Source organism: Volvox carteri, assembly GCF_000143455.1.
Source record: "Volvox carteri f. nagariensis unplaced genomic scaffold VOLCAscaffold_63, whole genome shotgun sequence".
NCBI lineage: Eukaryota > Viridiplantae > Chlorophyta > Chlorophyceae > Chlamydomonadales > Volvocaceae > Volvox > Volvox carteri.
Window position 1 is genome coordinate 219,143 of NW_003307606.1, and position 16,761 is coordinate 235,903.

At 56.1% G+C, this 16,761-nt stretch overlaps 3 protein-coding genes across 3 annotated transcripts in view; 1 reads left to right on the forward strand and 2 right to left on the reverse strand.

The window, feature by feature from the left end:
* Positions 1 to 619: 619 nt before the first annotated feature.
* On the reverse strand, positions 620 to 1,864 carry VOLCADRAFT_67218 (uncharacterized protein; the record flags this gene model as incomplete). Its single annotated transcript, XM_002956629.1, has 3 exons — positions 620 to 780; positions 1,047 to 1,700; positions 1,789 to 1,864. 3 exons carry the CDS (start codon positions 1,862 to 1,864, stop codon positions 620 to 622), a joined length of 891 nt encoding a protein of 296 aa, XP_002956675.1.
* A 7,421-nt stretch (positions 1,865 to 9,285) lies between these two features.
* Positions 9,286 to 14,314, reverse strand: VOLCADRAFT_67279 (uncharacterized protein; the record flags this gene model as incomplete). Its single annotated transcript, XM_002956630.1, has 6 exons — positions 9,286 to 9,498; positions 10,088 to 10,474; positions 10,981 to 11,106; positions 11,642 to 12,017; positions 13,394 to 13,483; positions 13,938 to 14,314. 6 exons carry the CDS (start codon positions 14,312 to 14,314, stop codon positions 9,286 to 9,288), a joined length of 1,569 nt encoding a protein of 522 aa, XP_002956676.1.
* Positions 14,315 to 15,621: 1,307 nt separating this feature from the next.
* VOLCADRAFT_119465 (uncharacterized protein) overlaps positions 15,622 to 16,761 on the forward strand; it is a gene marked incomplete at both ends in the record, with an annotated part of 11,905 nt that continues 10,765 nt past the window's right edge. The window contains 3 exons of the mRNA XM_002956586.1: positions 15,622 to 15,687; positions 15,830 to 15,880; positions 16,172 to 16,360. Coding sequence (XP_002956632.1) covers positions 15,622 to 15,687; positions 15,830 to 15,880; positions 16,172 to 16,360 — 306 coding nt within the window. The remainder of the gene's footprint in view (positions 15,688 to 15,829; positions 15,881 to 16,171; positions 16,361 to 16,761) is intronic.

Sequence of the window (16,761 nt, forward strand, 5' to 3'; positions counted from 1 at the left end):
GAATCAATACAAGCTAGTAAAGCATCATCCACGAAACAGCTCGCCGCGAGATGCCATGGGTGCACCGAGGTGGTCACCGAAAACGCTGCTGTGCACTTAAGACCCTAATAGCGACCTACCAACGTCTTCCGCATGCCCGTGCCCGTGCGCGCCAGGTCCTTGTTCCGGTCCGCCTCCTCATCCCTGCAGTACAAACGTACGCTGTCAACGCTGCCTGCGAACTCTCGCATGTACATTAGGATGCTGCTGCCGCAACGCCAGCGGCATACCGATGCAGGGCCCCCACGCAACACCAGACACCAGGACCGAAAGTAATCTTCAAACATAAGCCAGAGGCTAACTGCCAGTCATCCGGAATTCCAATCATCGTTCGTCGTCCACACCGTCAGCCGTCCGGAATGCACATATCCGACCCCAAATTACGGGGCCAAGGACACCGACACGTCCCGTCTACAAAACGTGCGTCATATGCACGCATGCATACAGCATTCCGACCCATCTCCGCCTCGCCCACCAACAATATCCATGTGCATCCCAGCACTTGTACACCATGCAAACAGTTTTTTGCTTCGTCAAAGCACGTCGTGCAGACGTGCTCTCGTCCCTGGGCTCCTCACACTCACCGCCGCACGCGTGAGCCGCCCGCCTCTGCGCTCTCCAACAGCCCCGATGGCCGCGCTGCTGTGGCATCCGGCAGCGCCACCGGCCGCTCCACCGCGCCGTTTGCGGACCGCTGGTACTTGAGGATCGTCCAATCAAAGACGTAGTCCCAGGTCCAGCCTGGCAGGCAAACCGGTTGCACAAACCACATGGGCTTTAACATTTGAAGTACCCGGTCTAGACCGTACCAGACGCGTATGGCAATTACTGCTCTTACAGCGGTTCCCATGGATCGTGTCCCGACTATGCCATGGGGTGACAGGTGCGTTCCCGGAACTGCTCCAGTCTTGCGCAGCCTGTGCACCAGCTGCTGCACATATGGGGGGCGGGAATTGCATGTAGAAGAGGGTTGCAGCGCAACCCGGAACTGTGCTTAACCTGCTCACCCTCTTTCGCAAATAGATCACGGAAGAGCCGCCTGAGGTACGAATAGTCGGGTTTCTCGTCGAACCGCTGAGCGCGCACGTACTGGAAGTATAACACGAACTCCTGGGGAAAACCCTTGCACAGCACCTCGAAAGGGGTTTTCATCTTCTTTTCGCTGATTTTCTCGTACTTCTGCTTCTTTGTAGCTGCTTGCAACCCTTGCCAGGGTAAGCTTCCCCGCAGGAAGTACATGAAGACGTAACCCAACGACTCGAGGTCGTCACGCCGGCTCTGCTCAATGCCCATGTGCGTGTTCACGCTAGCGTACCGCGCCGTCCCAGTCAAGTTCTTATTTTCGCAGTATGGGATGTGCTGGTGCGTCTTGGGATCCCGATATTTTTTAGCGAGGCCGAAGTCGATGATGTTCACTTGATTGGCACGTTTGCCGAGCCCCATAAGGAAGTTATCTGGCTTAATGTCGCGATGGATGAAACTCCGTGAATGCAGGTATTCCACGCGGGAGATCATCTGATCCGCAAGCATCAGCACCGTCTTCACGCTGAACTTCCTTCCGCAGAAGTTGAACAGGTCCTCAAGGCTTGGTCCCAGCAAGTCGATAACCATGACATTGTACTCGCCCTCAATTCCATACCAACGCAGATTGGGTATTCCAACTGCAAACAGGATTGATTGATTACAAAGCATGTCCATTTCGCCGTCTGTGCGGCGAAGTTGTTATTGCTGCCCCTGCCCTGCACCCACCGCCGCCTTGCAGTATCTTGTAAAGCTTGGACTCATACAAGAGCTGTGGATGACGAGCTTTGACCGGCTCCTGCATGCGAAACGGGCCCCGACCAGTGTTGCCCCCACGTCGCGACTCCGACCCCGCGCGCAAGACGCCGATTTACCCACCAACTTCACTCCCACTTCTTCGCCTGTCTGAAGATTTGTGCCTGCAATATTTTAAACTAGTTTGGCAAGAGGTTCCCGTTGAACTTGACATGCCCTTCTTCTTGTGCTTACCTAGGAAAATCTCGCCAAATGACCCTCCTCCAAGCTTCCTCCCCAGCCTATACTTTCCGCCAACAATTGTCTCATTCATGGCGGCCCCCGTCGGCTTCGAAGGTTGTCCAACCCGCTATCGCCTGCAGCTTTTGTTCTCCGCCCGCTGAGCTCACTGGTTCTCCAGTGACCAGCGAACTGGTCTTTGCTCAACACGTTGCTGTCATGGAAAGCCCAGTTGGTGCGTAATATAGTAAGTCTAGAGGATAGGGGTAAAGTCTAGTGTTGATGATACAACCTATTCCAATATACTAACAAAGTTGTAATGCGTAATGATGAAAGTCCTGACACAAGTTAACCGACTTGAGAACAACTTTATGTTGCCGTACAAGTAGCCCAAACTTTTCAGGTAGACGTACGAGAAAACCTTCGTATCGATGGGCCGCGGAAAGAAAATTTCCTAAGATTGCTGCAAATGTGCAATCCTAGTTGTATGACAAGTAATAACCTGCACCTGCCGCCATCCATTCCTACCAAGTAGGCTGGAAGGTCACTGCTATAGCTAAATTACCCAAATCGGCATCCTGCGCAGTGAGACTTCTCGCTCCCCGCGCATATCAAAGCTACCAACGCCGCCTTGCTTTGCGTTCATATGGCCTCATCGGTCATTATGTCGTGTGTACCTTCTCATTTAGCGAGGGAAGCTGCTATCCTTGAGCCCGAGTTACTTGAGATGCGGGAGAGGATTTCCCGAGCCCGTACCAACCCCATGCGCAATAAAAAATCCGCAGGATTGGAAGGCGTCCGGGCTGAATACTACCAGTATGCAACTTGTGCGGGGGTTCATGGGCGACCCAGGCACGTGCTTGCACCTACCTGACGTCATTATTAAACCGCGTGCACGGGGGTTGCGTACCCACACTCCTGTACGGCCAGCACACCATCCACCGTCTTTAAGAAGGGTGACGCCTTCTGCTGTGATAACTGTCGGGGCATCGCTGTTGGGGCCCCGCTGCGCAAGTTCTATAACACAGTGATCGCACGCTGGCTTACCAAATTCTGTGAGGGTAACGGTACCCGCGCCGCGCGCCAGGCGGGATGTAGGAGTGGCTTTGGCACGGCGCACGGTCATTTACCCTGCGGCACCTCATTCCTGAGTATGAATTGACCGGCTCCAGACCACTTTTCGGGATACAGATAGGCTTTCGACTCAAAAATTGACCACATAACGCTCTGGCGTTTCCTATAAGCATATGGCCTACACGGGCGCAACCTGGACACCCTTGAGGCTTTTAGCTACACCCAAGTTAAAATCCCCGTCAAGTTTGGTAGTTGGCTTAGATCCGTATTTTCAGTTGGCCGTTTGGGTTATAAAGGGGTTAATTCCCTTGAAGTGTGACACTCTTCGGACTTTTCATTTAGGTGCTTGCCCAATATATTGATGCACATGGCATCGAATGTCGCACCTGCTGCGCCGCCCTGATCGTAAAGCAGGCCTACGGGCTGGATGCAGTGGACTGGAATCTCACCGCCAACTTGCTTTTCGCCGACGATGCATCCCTACTGGCAACTAAGGCTGTGTTGCCTATACAGGCCATTGCACCAGGTGCTCATGCGTTTCACATTATTAGGGTATTGAGAACTGGAAGTTAACTGACAGGCCTAATGCCCACCGGCCTATGGTTGCCTTCGAACTAAACACGAAGATGGGATATGAGAACCTCCGAGGCCGCGAAATGCGTATAACTATAATGGCGGCAGCCGTTTCCCCACAGCCACACACACACACACACACAGCTGTGTGGCTAGCTCTCCCTCGGGGGTCTGGGAAACCACTGTGAGGCGCATCGCGCTCAGAGGCGCGTACTGAGCCCAGGCGAGCATGCGGGGGAGGGCGTCAACACGTCCTCACTCGGAGCGCCACAATAACGGCTATTGACCGTCCATTGGCCCCCCTCCATGGGGGCTTTTACAGAGATAACGGCCCGAAATAACACACACAACAACGTCGGACCAACCTCGAGAAGCCTATCCGTGTCCTCCCACACTGGACCACCCGAGGCCGCTGCGGCCCACGCCCTAGTGCCCCTAATGGCTCCGGAACCCGCTTTAAGGCCCCTTTGGCCCCATTAGAAAAAGAGGCCACGGCTACTGCTGCTACTGCAGCCTCGATTACGACGTCATTACGACAGGTTTCCCTCTGGGGACCTGCCGCCGCCGCCGCCGTGTGGCCTTCCCTCTTCCTCCTCCACCGCCACCTTTGGTTGCAACTGTGTCGGGCTCTCTGTTGCGGGCTTTGGCAAATCCGCCGCCTTTCGCCACCGCCACTTCGCTTCCACAGGCTCTTCGGACATGGAGCCCTCCTGACCAGCCCACCAGGCCGTCGTCGCACCCGCCACCCGCTAACCCGCGCCACCGGCAGACACAGCTCCCACAACGCCGCCATCAAGTCTTTTACGACGACTTCACAACTGCCCCTTCCGACGGTACTTCGGTAATCGCCGCACTGCCCCCAGAGTCCGCTGCCGCGTTCGCGGCTGCTGATATCGCCGCTGTGGGTCCCACCACTGCCGCCGCCGCATCGGGGTCCTGCCGTGTACCCGCCGTGTCATCCACGGCCTGTGGGCTCTGGGGCGACGGCTCTAAGGGGCGCGTCTTTGCCGCCTCCGCCGCCGCGTCCTCCCCCGGCTGCAAGCTGGAAACAAAACTCTTCTGGTTCTTCTGGCGGTACTTAGACTTGATGTACACTTTGAGGGCGACCTGTGTGTGGAAGGGGCAAGTGGCGCGTGCGGGTGTAAGCAGTTTTATGGAGTCGTGTATTATTCCTGATGCGCCCTGACCCACGAAGCGGAACCATGGGTCCAACACCAGGTCTTTCCCGTGCTCCCGCCTTCGGCCCCCCCCTTCAAGCAAAGTCGTAATCCTAGTCCCGATACAGGACATCTTGTCTTAAGAGGGCGTCACCACTACCTACCACCACCACCTACCACCACCACCACTGCCATCACTCCTATTAAGCACACGGGCGGGGTAGGACCGAGTGGAATGTCGTATATACACCAAAATGCACGCACGGTCTTGTGTCACAAAATGTGAATAGACAGCACATGTGAAACCAGCTCAATTTCCCCCCCCCCATTGCATCTACTTGGTTTAGTGTGGCTATCTCACAAGCCGCCATTCCGACCAGCCACCTTCTTGCTACTACTCTACTCCCCACCGGCCGCGCATCAATCATCGGCCCTAACAAGCTCGAGGATGCGCCCAGGAGGTCGCACCCTGTTGTGAGTCAGTGTGAGGGCCCTACGGAGGGGGTTACAGCCCCGGGGGGGTACGCCGTACCGCTCGCTGACTCACCGTTTCGTCTGGCCGCACCTCCAGACCGACGTGTAACGGGTTTTTACTGCTGCCTGGGGGCAGGTTCAGAAGGGGCGCCTGCTCGCAGGATCCTCCTGAACCGCCAGCGCCGTCAAGCTGTTGCTGCGGGTGCTGTTGCTGTTCCCGTTCCGCCCGCCGACGTGCGCGCTCCTGCTGGCGCTCTTCCATCCTCTTTTGGTTGGCCCTGAAGAGAATAGGCAGTGGCGGTTGCGACAGCGGGTCGGAAGCAAGGTGACGGTTTGGTTTCGGGGCCACGCGTGTTGGTTGTGTGGCGAAGAATTGAGTGGCAGCCGGGTGGAGGGACCCGCGCAGGTCTGGGTGGGGTCAGAGGCGGGTGGGGTCTGAGCCCCAAAGGTGCCGCCAGCGGTGCATGTGGCCGCTGCTAGGTATACACCCCTCCGCAAAGTGCGCACAGATATACACACAGACACACACATGCACACGCACACGCACGTGCACTAGCGCTGCGTTCGTAAAGTGTACACCACGCGTCCACAGCAGCGGCGCAACCGACAGCCGGCCGACTCGCAGGTCGCTCGCTACCTCTAGTCTTAAGGCACCCAGACCCGGACTCCAAGCTCGCCAGCTCACAACATCATCACCCACTACTACCCATCGATCAGGCCCCCGGTACCCGTACCCACTGCAAGTCGGAGTAGATCATATCGAGGTAGGCGGGGGATCGCTCAAACGCCGCCACTTGGTGCGGAGGCGGGAAGATGCTGGCAGCGGCCAGAAGTGCAGCTGTAATGCGCCCCGGCCGCCACCGCCCGTCGGAAGTGAGGCGCGCTGGGTGGTAGGCCTTATCGCGCACCCACGCCGGGTCGCTGTCCATGTGACTCGCCTTCCGAGATCCCATCAGCCGCAGACTGCCGTGAGGGAAGTCGATCAGTCGCTCCCAGTCAACCCTGCTGCCGTACCGCGGCCCCAACTGCTCCACACACGCTTTCAGCAGTCGGTCACGACAGAGGCACGCGAGCAACTCCGTGGTGAGCAGCTGCGGGAAGTTAATGTGAACTTTGTACGGTGTACGGATGGACGTGATGACGTTAGGGTACGACAGGCCGTAAAACTCGCTGGCGATCTGGGTCGCGAGGGCGATGAGCTGCGGGGTCACCTCCATCACCAGCATCAGGTCGGTATCCCAGTCCCAGTCAAACTCCAAAAAGAACTTGTACACCCCCTGGTGGTAGTTTTCGGTTAGATACATCTGGTAACCCTTCTCGAGTGCGGACACGTAGGAGTCCAGGAAAGCGCGGTACCTGCGCTCCGGAACCAGGTAGTGGCCTCGGTGCGGATCTCTCTTGCCTAGGAAAGAGTTGACGTTGAATGTCTTACCCGGAGGCACTGGGTAATCAGCCAGGAAGGCTGGCCGCGCCCGGGGGTTGGGCTGCGGCTTGGGCCATATGTAGGTGTTGGTAAGCGCGGCCGCATACACAGGCGGTCCAGAGCGGCCCGTGTTGCTGGTGCTGCTGGTGCTGCTGGTGCTCATGTAGCTGCGGTTGCTCGGCCAGGAAATACGCGAGCCGCTGCTGCTGGCGTCCGCCACCGCCTCTGGCTCCGTCTCGGCTTCCCTGGGAACTGGAGGAATTCCGGAGGGTACCTGTCCTGGAGCATGGTCGTCACCAGCTGGCGTCGCTGGCACCATAGCCGCTGTGGCAGGGCAGCAAGGAGCCTCCGTTGCTGGTTCGGCGGCAGCATCGGCGGAGGTGTCCGAAGAGGCGGCTTCAGGCGAGGCGGTGGCGGCGGCGGACGGGTTCGCGTTCGGGGGAGGCGACTCGGGTGAGGGGTCAGCATTGGGGCCTGAGCCCGGTTCGGGACAGCCAGGCAGGGTATCACCGCCCGATGGCGGATGCGGCAGGAGCTCCAAAGAGGCTGCGGGAGAGCCTTCGTTGTGTGTTGCTGTCGTGGTTAATGTACCAAGATCCAAGTCACAAGACTGGGCGGTTGCGTCAACCGCTACGCTGGTGGCACTGCACAACGGAGCGGCACGCTCTGCGGGCAGAGGCGTGGACGCAGAAGCCGGCGTCGTGAACTCTAAGGGCGCAGAACGCGCGATACAGGGCGGCACGTTTAGGCCTGTGGACCTGGGCTTATGGACTCCGAGCCGGGAGTGGATTGGCCAGAGAAAACCATACATGCCCGAGGCGTGCCTAACATTTCCGCGCCGTGCCGATGACCTGGGCGGTATCTCAGCAATGTACCCAAACCGCTGGTGAATACTCATACTTTCTAATATGTAACTACCGGGTTGGTCGCTGAAAGACTATATACTATGAGCAATGTTTTTAGATCTCCATTGACACAATGAATGTTCGTATATCTCGTCATCGATTGAGCATACAATGCCAGGCAATGTAGAGGGGCTGTCGGTATCTTGACATGGCTTGCACGGAGGTGATGTCGCAAGCGGAGAAGACCATATGCAAAACGACTAAGGTATGGGTAAGAGTACACAGTTGTGCTATGAATAACTTCTTTAAGCCGTGCTTGTGGAGACCTGCTTTTGGTTCCGGAGCTCATTGTGAAGCTTGGACTGCCTGCGGCGTAACGACTGCGGCGTTACGAATACATAAAGCACTTCGCGGGTGAGATTTGCCTTGCATCGGTGGTGTCATGTGTTTATCATGGAGCTTGCACGAATGCAAGGATGCTTGCCTTTTCCCTCACGCTATTTTGCCTGGGAACAGTTCTTGCTTATTCCCGCTATCTACAATGGGATGGACTCAGACCATGGATTCCTAGCAGCACTGTCAAGCCTGGCTCATCAAGAGGTGCAGGAGCGATGAGGCTCATCCCGCAACCCGACCCTAGGTAGGGAAGGACATCTAATAGTGAAGAAGCGCGCAAATGCCAGCTGGAACTCATGGCCACGCAAAATATGCTGGCGTGTAAGGTGTTGCGAAGAGCCAAAAGCCTGTCAGTCGCCCATAGCGCCAATTTGAGAATTACAGTGGCTCCTCTTCCACCTGTTCTTTTTCTCGTCACTGACACAGCCAACCTGCACTAGCCAGTATGCCGACACTCGTCCAACCGAAAGAAAGCGCCGCAGGCAACCGCACACACACACACACGCACGCACAGAGGGCCCGCTGCGGAAACAGGCACTATCATGTTGCACGTTCGCCCCGCCTCCACGTATCAAAGCACTCTAATAACAAACCGTCCTGTTTCGACCGCGATAAACCTCGTTCTTTCCTGTAATTAAATCTGTAGCTATCATCTACTCTGAAGTGGGAAAGACGGACCCAAATGACCCGTGACGAGGACAGCCCTTCGAACAGTCGCCGCTGCTGCTGTTGCACACAGCACGAGTACGGACCACAAGCAGCCCAACAAGCGCGTCCCCGTAAAAATAAAATATAGCAATCAATAACTAACACTAAAGGAATCGCTCAGCGGCCAAAGTGCAGTTGCAACTGTTGTGCAAGTCATGCATGTCTCAACGCCAGTTCGATGACACCCCCACTGTCCCGACGCCCATATATCTTAAAGGTTTCACACACCGGCACCCGACCAACCGCAGAACCTCACACCGATTCTTCACAGCTTCTGAGCCGGCGGCAAGTCGCGAATGCCACAGCCTAGCCCCGCAGTCAATCAAGCTCGAAGTACGGTACCATGGCCCGGAGGAAACTGAACGAACGGCTAGTTGCGTGTAGCCATCTCCGTCTGTCTCCGTGCCCTTCCGTCTCGCTTTGCAGCCACCCTCCCACAGCTGTGAGCACACACTGTGAGCCTCGAGGAGGAGAGATTCCCCCAGAACTGCCCCAGAAACAAGACGTCCTTGGCGGCGTCATGAGTTTTGGCGACACGTGCGCACACACGCAGCACCCTCAAATTGCAGCGACACGCTCATATTGGCGCGACCGCAACTTGTTAGTCAACCACGGCGTAGGCTTCCAAGGGATTCCGCCGCTTCCAGACCTTCTTGCCGCGGAAGGCCAGGAAGATTCCGGACAGCACCATGACCGACAACATGCCGTACAGGAAAATATTGAAGTTGTATATATACTTGATGCCGATGAGGTACATGACCTGGTTGCCAAACACGTCGAAGATAGAGGTGCCGTCGGCGTACACGGCAAATGCCTGGGGGTGCGGTACAAGGGCAAAACGAAGACGAGGTGAGGCGCGGCGAGCGAGACTCCAGATAGCTTGCGGCGTGATGGATACAATCGTGATTGGGTGTGGATATCAGGGATGCGGATTGCGAAGATGGGAGGTGAAAAGGATGACGGGTAAGGGGCGCGGCGGCTAGGACTGTGGGGGAAAATTGTATGTCCGGAGGTGGATGTCCCCAAGGGACCTTGCCGCCTGGCAGCTTCCTTCCGCCCCCCCTGGCCGCTTCAAGCAAAACCAAAGCGGCGAAGGAGCAGTGGTAAGGGCGCTAAAGCGACACACCCACGTGATCGAATGGATGGAGGAATGCAACGATGGAACGAAAACGAAGGAGAATTGAAGGGGCGAACGCGCAAAAGACCACACTGCCGGTCATTTGTCCCGCTCGCTCACGCGCGCCCAGCCTCGCAAGCCCATGACAACCCGCGCATGACAATTCGCACTCGCACATCCCCGTGTGTGTGTGTGTGTGCTGTGTGTGCTGTGTGTGTTTGTGTGTGTGTGTGCTGTGTGTGTATGTGTGTGTGCATGCCTAAGCCCCACACGGGCCCCCACGCACCTGAGCACAGAACTGCACAATGGCCGGAGCCATCACCAAGATAAGGGCCGTGTTCACGAGGAACGATGACATCATCGTTGCGCCGGGCCGCATGGGGTAGAGCTTGATGATCAAGAAGTTGAGACCCAATATGAAGTTGCCCTTCATGGCCACTGACATGAGGTAGAGGCAGAAGAGCGCAAAGGCCGCCGTGCCAAAAAGCGGAAACACGTCGTCCAGCACCACAAACATGATGTTCAGGAAGGGGTGCAGCGGAATGGGCGGCAGCATGTAGGCGATGATGTGCGCGACCCAGATGCCCGTCAGGCAGAAGCCGACGAAGGACATGAAGCCCAGCAGGTAGAAGCCGATCATGAACAGCACCCAGCGGACTTCGCCGTCCTCGCCCTGAAAAAAGAACGGGAGGAGACAGCGAGCGGGACGTGGAGATTATGATGGCGATACGTTGACGGTTGGAGCGCGGAGGGAGCGAAGGCGGGAAGCAGCGGTAAGTTTGGGGAAGATGCAAAAACAAACTGGGTGTGAACATCCAAAGCGGGAAGAACAGGCAAGGATGGGTAAGAGTGCTGTGGTGTAGGTAATGGCAATCGCCGCGTATCTTTCCCACGAAGAGTGGAGATGGGAATGCATGCAGTGAGGGCTATCTGACGGCTCTGTACGCATCAGGCGTCAGCCGAGGAGGACAGCAAGCAAGCAAGCCAGGAAAAGAAAGAAGAACACAAAACAAAGTGCAGACTACAGCTCACGTGTGCGTAAAACATTTGACGTCATCGAAATCACGCCGCGGAAAACCCCCGCTTCACCACACAAACCAAGACGCAACGTGCCCGTCGGGGGCTCTGCAGTCGGTCACACACACACACACACACACACACACACACACACACACACACCTGCGGGAACACTCTTTCCAGTTGGTACTCGTCATCTTCAAGTAGCGCCACCTCGCGCTGCAGCTTTTGGAAATTGCTGCGCCACCGACGGTCACGTTCGCCGCGGCGCAGCAACTGCAGCATGTTCTGTTCCGTGAGTCCGCCGGTAGGCAATGATGAATCACGCGGACCATGCGACGGGGCGGGGCGGACGACCCGGGGGCCGTAGCGCAGCCGGACAGGGACCAGGACCGGGGCCGGGACCAGGACGGGGGGCCCAAAAGCGGGGAGGGAGAGATGCGCAGCGCGGGTTAGAGGACCGGTGAGACAGATGTGCACTACTACGGGCGGATGGTAACTCTAATAAGAGTGGACAACATCCACCCGAGACCGGATACAGAGATACACCGAATGTCTGTGGTAGGAATACGGACCGGGAACAGCGCCGCGGAGCTGCCGCTGCTGGCTCCAGGGCTGCGATGCAGTCCAGTTCCCATGTCCGTTTGCGATACCGTGCCTATTTAGCAGCGGGCGGTGCCTCAATTTTCCCCATGGTGAGCCCCGGGAAAAACATCCCACACACGCCTTCCCCACTCCGTCGAGTCCCCTTGGCTCCCCTGGCGCATTCCGACAGCCAGCCCTGGACACTTCCACCCCTAAACCCCCCGGTGAGCTCGCTCACCAAAATTTGTTTCGCCCTCTGTGCTATAATCATTGCTCGCCGCATGTACTCCGACTTGGTGATGGTCGCCTTGGGCCGCCCCAGGAATTCCTGCAACCAGTCGATGGGCGCGGCCAGCAGCCCCACGCCCGCGAAAACCAGGAACAGCAGCCAACCCAGCACAGACTGTATCGCCATTATGTAGACCGGCAACGACACGCGCAACTTCCAGTTGTTGAACTTGAAGTTGCTGCCAAAGGCGCTACACTGCGGAGGGACGAACGACAACAACGGCCATAGCACGCAGAGAAAGGGTTGGAGGCAGTCTGGAGGCGTGGAGGAAAGGGACTTTTCCTTGTTCCTGGCCCTGGCCCAGTGGCCCGATAGCTGTGCTACCCTCAAATGATGAAATGAGAATATGGCATCGAAGGCAGCAGGCCGCGGACAGGAAAGATGTGGCTTTAGCAGCAGCACATATCGCTCCTGCGAAGGATGCGTAGATACAGATGCTCGTGGGTTTCTACGCCTGGCTAAATCCTGCAGTAACTTTTAGCAGCCCAGAAATCCGCATTCTGCATGCTCTTCTCCGAAACCATTCATTCGCCCGTCTCAAGGGCCCAGTCCCCCGGGAGCAGACGGACCTGCATATCCGCCACCGTGGTGTTGGTGGCGTTAGAGGTGAGCGGCAGGATGCAAGTGGAGTTAACCGCGCTGATGTTCTGCAGCAGGTTCATGCTGCGCACACCCGACGTGAGCTCCTGTGTTGGATACACCACGTAGCCTATCAGCACTGCGAAATCAAACAAGGCGCGGGTCACAGCGGGCCATGGGGGGCATCATAAGGGGGGCATCATAAGGGGGGCATCATAAGGGGGGCATCAGGGGTGTGTGTGGAGGAAAGGGCATACGAAAGATAGGGCCACAGGAAGTGGGAGACATGCACCGGCACAGGGCAGTGCGCAACAAGGGGTTCGCAGAAGCATAAGGGATGAAAGCAGAGGTGTCGGTGTGAATGCGGCGAACAAGGAAAGGATACTGGGACAATTTCACGGGCTTTCATCATGCCGGAGACCTGGGAAGTTCTAGCACACCCAAGTGTTGCACACATCCTATCACTGTCAAACACTTATCACTGTCAAATAGCGTGTGGCAGCGGGTAAATGTTGACGCGCATAGACAAAAGACACAGTGAGTAGATCGGCGGCCTGTGTGGGCCACGTCGCGGGCTCCCCGCTGCTTCCCCGCAGGCATTGAACGCACACCCCAAGCGAACCGTTGCACGGGAAGGGGCCATATCCGCAAATGACCTGCTGGGCTGCAGCCCTGCTATGCACCATGATCGTAGACCCCATTTACTGGTGGGACAGGGGCCGCAAACTGTCGCCCGAACTCCATGTGACAGTATGGACTGCACGTGAGGGGCTGCCGGGAGACGTCTGCGCCAGGCGGCACAACAGCAAGCCATGTCCTGTGTCCACCCGCCATTAAACCCTGCCGATTGCAACACCTGCCCTGCGCACATCACTACTACTACTACTACTACTACTACTACTACTACTACTACTACTACTACTACTACTACTACTACTACTACTACTACTACTACTACTACAACAACAACTACTACTACTACTACTACTACAACAACTACTACTACCACCACCACCACACACTGTTGACGTTCCCCACATGAGCCCCCGGTCCCGAGCCTCTTGATACGCCCGGCCCATCCTGCCCTGGCCACGCCTCCTGTCCAGCACCACCGCCGCGGACTCACGATACATAATTACGATGATCAGGATGATGAAGATGAGGAAACCGGCGGTCCACATCAAGGACCCCTTGACCTTCTGACAGAAGGTGCTGGCGGTGGGCAGGGCGGGCGCAGCAGGTATTCGTGGCACGTGGACAACGTGCACCGGAATGTGGGTCAGCCCAAGAGGTTGCGAAAAAAGCCGCATGAGATAGAGGAAATGACGTGAAGGTTAGCGCTGGGGGCTAGGAGCTGGAGAGCGCCGAGTTGCTGTGACAGGTCGTGGCCCGAGAGTCAACGGCATCGGAGGAGATAGGGTGCGCGACCCAGATGGGCCCTACGTGAGGCAGGCGATTCACGGTGGAGCCACGGAAATTCGCCACAGGTTACGTCGTAAAGGTGCAACGTATGCAGTTGCATGGGACTACGTCACGCACATAAACTGGAAAGGAGTGACTTGGGTTGTGCACGGGCATCCTGCATAACAAGGGGCACAGAAGGGCCCCCTGCCCTTGTATAGCGTTGCTCAAATCCCCTCCGTCTCATATCACCCTCCCGACTTACTAGTCGCTGTCGGCTTCATAGAAGAAGAGCGTGAAAGGTATGATGAGAAAGACCAAAACCAAGTTCGATATGAAGACAGCATACCAAAGCTGCGTCATAGGCAGCGTATATGTGCAAGCGCTGGGGGAAATGTTTGACGCGCAGGCATTTGTATTTCCCACGTCAAGAGGAAACATGAGCACTGTCCAAATAGCAAGCGCCATAGAGAGGACGACGATAATCTTGGGAACCCATGCTTGGTTGCGGTCCTCCGGATGTTGATACTCGACAAGTATATAGATGCATCCAGCAAGTACCAATAGGCTCACGATGACTGTGACCAAAATCAGGAACCAATTGAAGCCCTGAGGCAAACTGAGCAAAGCGCGACCTCCCATTCGCCCTAATGCACCACAGCCAGTTGACTCGTAGTAATGATATCCAATATCACCTAAAGTTCAATCACCAGAGTAGGAACACCCCATGGAGCTGAAAGCAGGTGACTGCCTCTGCACTGTGATGCAGAGACTCCCTTTAAGAGCAGTTACTTAAAATTAACTTGAAGGTGCTCCGTCAGGAAGGCAGAGGATAGCAATAACAATAATCGTGAGGTTGACTCGTCATCGAAGAAAGCATTAATAGTATAATTATTACCAGCAAAAGGGTTTTCAAACTTAGGTACAATTGTTAGCGCAGGCAGCTAGGCATGCAAGAGAACTTTCAGTCGCCCATGTTCCGAAACCAAAAGTTGAAAGGAAATTTCGGTTTGCAGGTGACGTTTGTTACGATTTATAAGCTTATCCAGCGGTGGTCATTAGTGTTATGTGCATTTGTTGGATTTCTTGTAATTAACTGCTCATCCACCCTACTCTACTACCCCGGCCGTCGTCTGGCCGTCGTGTAACACCCCGGCCGGTTGCCTACCTATGCCAGGAGCTTCCGTAAACCACTAAGATTTGGACTTAGTTGAACACTTGCAACATGATAATCCCAATGGTGTCTGGGCAGTCACCTTGCCCCACTCGGAAGCCGGGTGGCGGACCTATTGAGCGATCACAACGGCCCATTATTCGTCAGCTAGCCCAGCATCTTCCAAAAACGGAGCATGAAACAGATCTGCGACGCATAGTCCGCGATGAGGTGACACGAAGGGAGGCAGTAGTGGCGTCCATCGCAACGACTGTATTCCAGGGAATCTTGGGCCGCCAGGTAGGCAAAATCACTCATTGGTTTGATCCATCAGCAAGAATGGTTTCCCTAATAGTTGCATGAACGCAACCCCATTCCGTCATTTGTCACTACCCTCGGCATATACCTGCGGATGGAGATGTTCATACAGCTACATTTGCAACACATTGACATTATCTTAGATGCATGCAATATTTTCCGCGCATCCGCAAAGGTCTCATGTATTATGCAAAAACGGTTGATCTTCGGCGATTCGGCCATGCCGTACCCCAAGGATGAGGCTTGTCAGCAATGAAGAGCCAGTACTCTTACTGTCGTCACGTTGCCATGCATGCGAAGGCCTCTGTCGTGCGAAGCACTGTACGAATTTTGCTGCAGGGGTCGCGTCAAGCGGTTCGTGGTTTGGCAGGAATAGCTGCCAGCATTGCTCCTAGCAGGTAACGCCTCGGCCTCAGGCCCCACTACTTGCGAGTATTTAACCAGATTGATCTGTAAAGCAAAGCGCTTTGGCCCCAGGATGGCGATCGCCGGGGAAGTGAGCACTCAGGAGCTCATCGATAAGCTTAATGCGGCTTACGAGAAAGTAAGAAACGGAAAAGATGCGTTCATGCAAACACTTGTCCTCAAACGGGTCTGATAGCCAACTGCTACTCACGGAACCTTCCATGGCGCCATTGTTTCGGAACCCGAGGGCAATGGCATGACCTTGTCGTCGCTTCCTGCAGGCACATGTTCAATACGAGGAGAATTTTTGGGCTACCAAAATGGACCTTAAGGTGGGGTGCCAACATAAGGCGCTTCCAAGCCCGTCTCTGCAATTGTATCATCCGCGCTTTCGCCGTTGTACACCACTAAAGTGCCACAGGTATCCCCCGCTGCCAAGGCGCCGCTCCCTCCATGTCCCTCCCCCCCATCATAAAAACTTCTTACTTTATCATCCATCCATCCATCCGTCCGTCCATGTATCGAACGCATCCATTCTTCCAAGCGCCCGCGCTCACACCCTACCCACGTGTTATCCACAACCACAACCCGCTCACCACCCCCGTTCACCTCCACACCGCCAGGGCAACAGCCCCGAGGCTCTGGCCGCCTCTAAAACAGCCTACGAGGCCTTCCTGGGCGACCCAGCCAATCTGACTGCCGTACGCCGCGCCCTGGCGGAGGCGGCGCCTGGCTCCCTCAGCGCGGACCAGGAGCGGGTGCTGCGGATTATGGAGCGAACCTTCAAGTGCTACATCACCGAGGACCCAAAGGTGGGGTGACGGGTCTGTGGGTGAAATCGGGTGAATGGGGGGTACGACGAAGCATACGGACGATTGACGAGATGAAGAATATGGGAAGTGGTTGGGGGGTGGGGTGAGGTGGGGTGGAAAATGGCGGGGAGAGGGAGGATGGGGTTGGCGGGGAGGGAAGCGGGGGTGCTGTATGTGTATTGTGTGTGTATGGATGTATGTGTGTATGTGTGTGTGTGTGTGTCTGTTGCACGGATTGAGAACGATGGGACCAGTAACATTTACATTTCCAACATGTCCAGCAGCTACAGCTACAGCTGCAGCAGTAGTGGCACCGTCCTCATTTCGGTTGGGTTGTCCGTAATGATGATCATGATGATGATGATGATGATGGCCTAAAACGGTCTGAGAACCCACCGCCC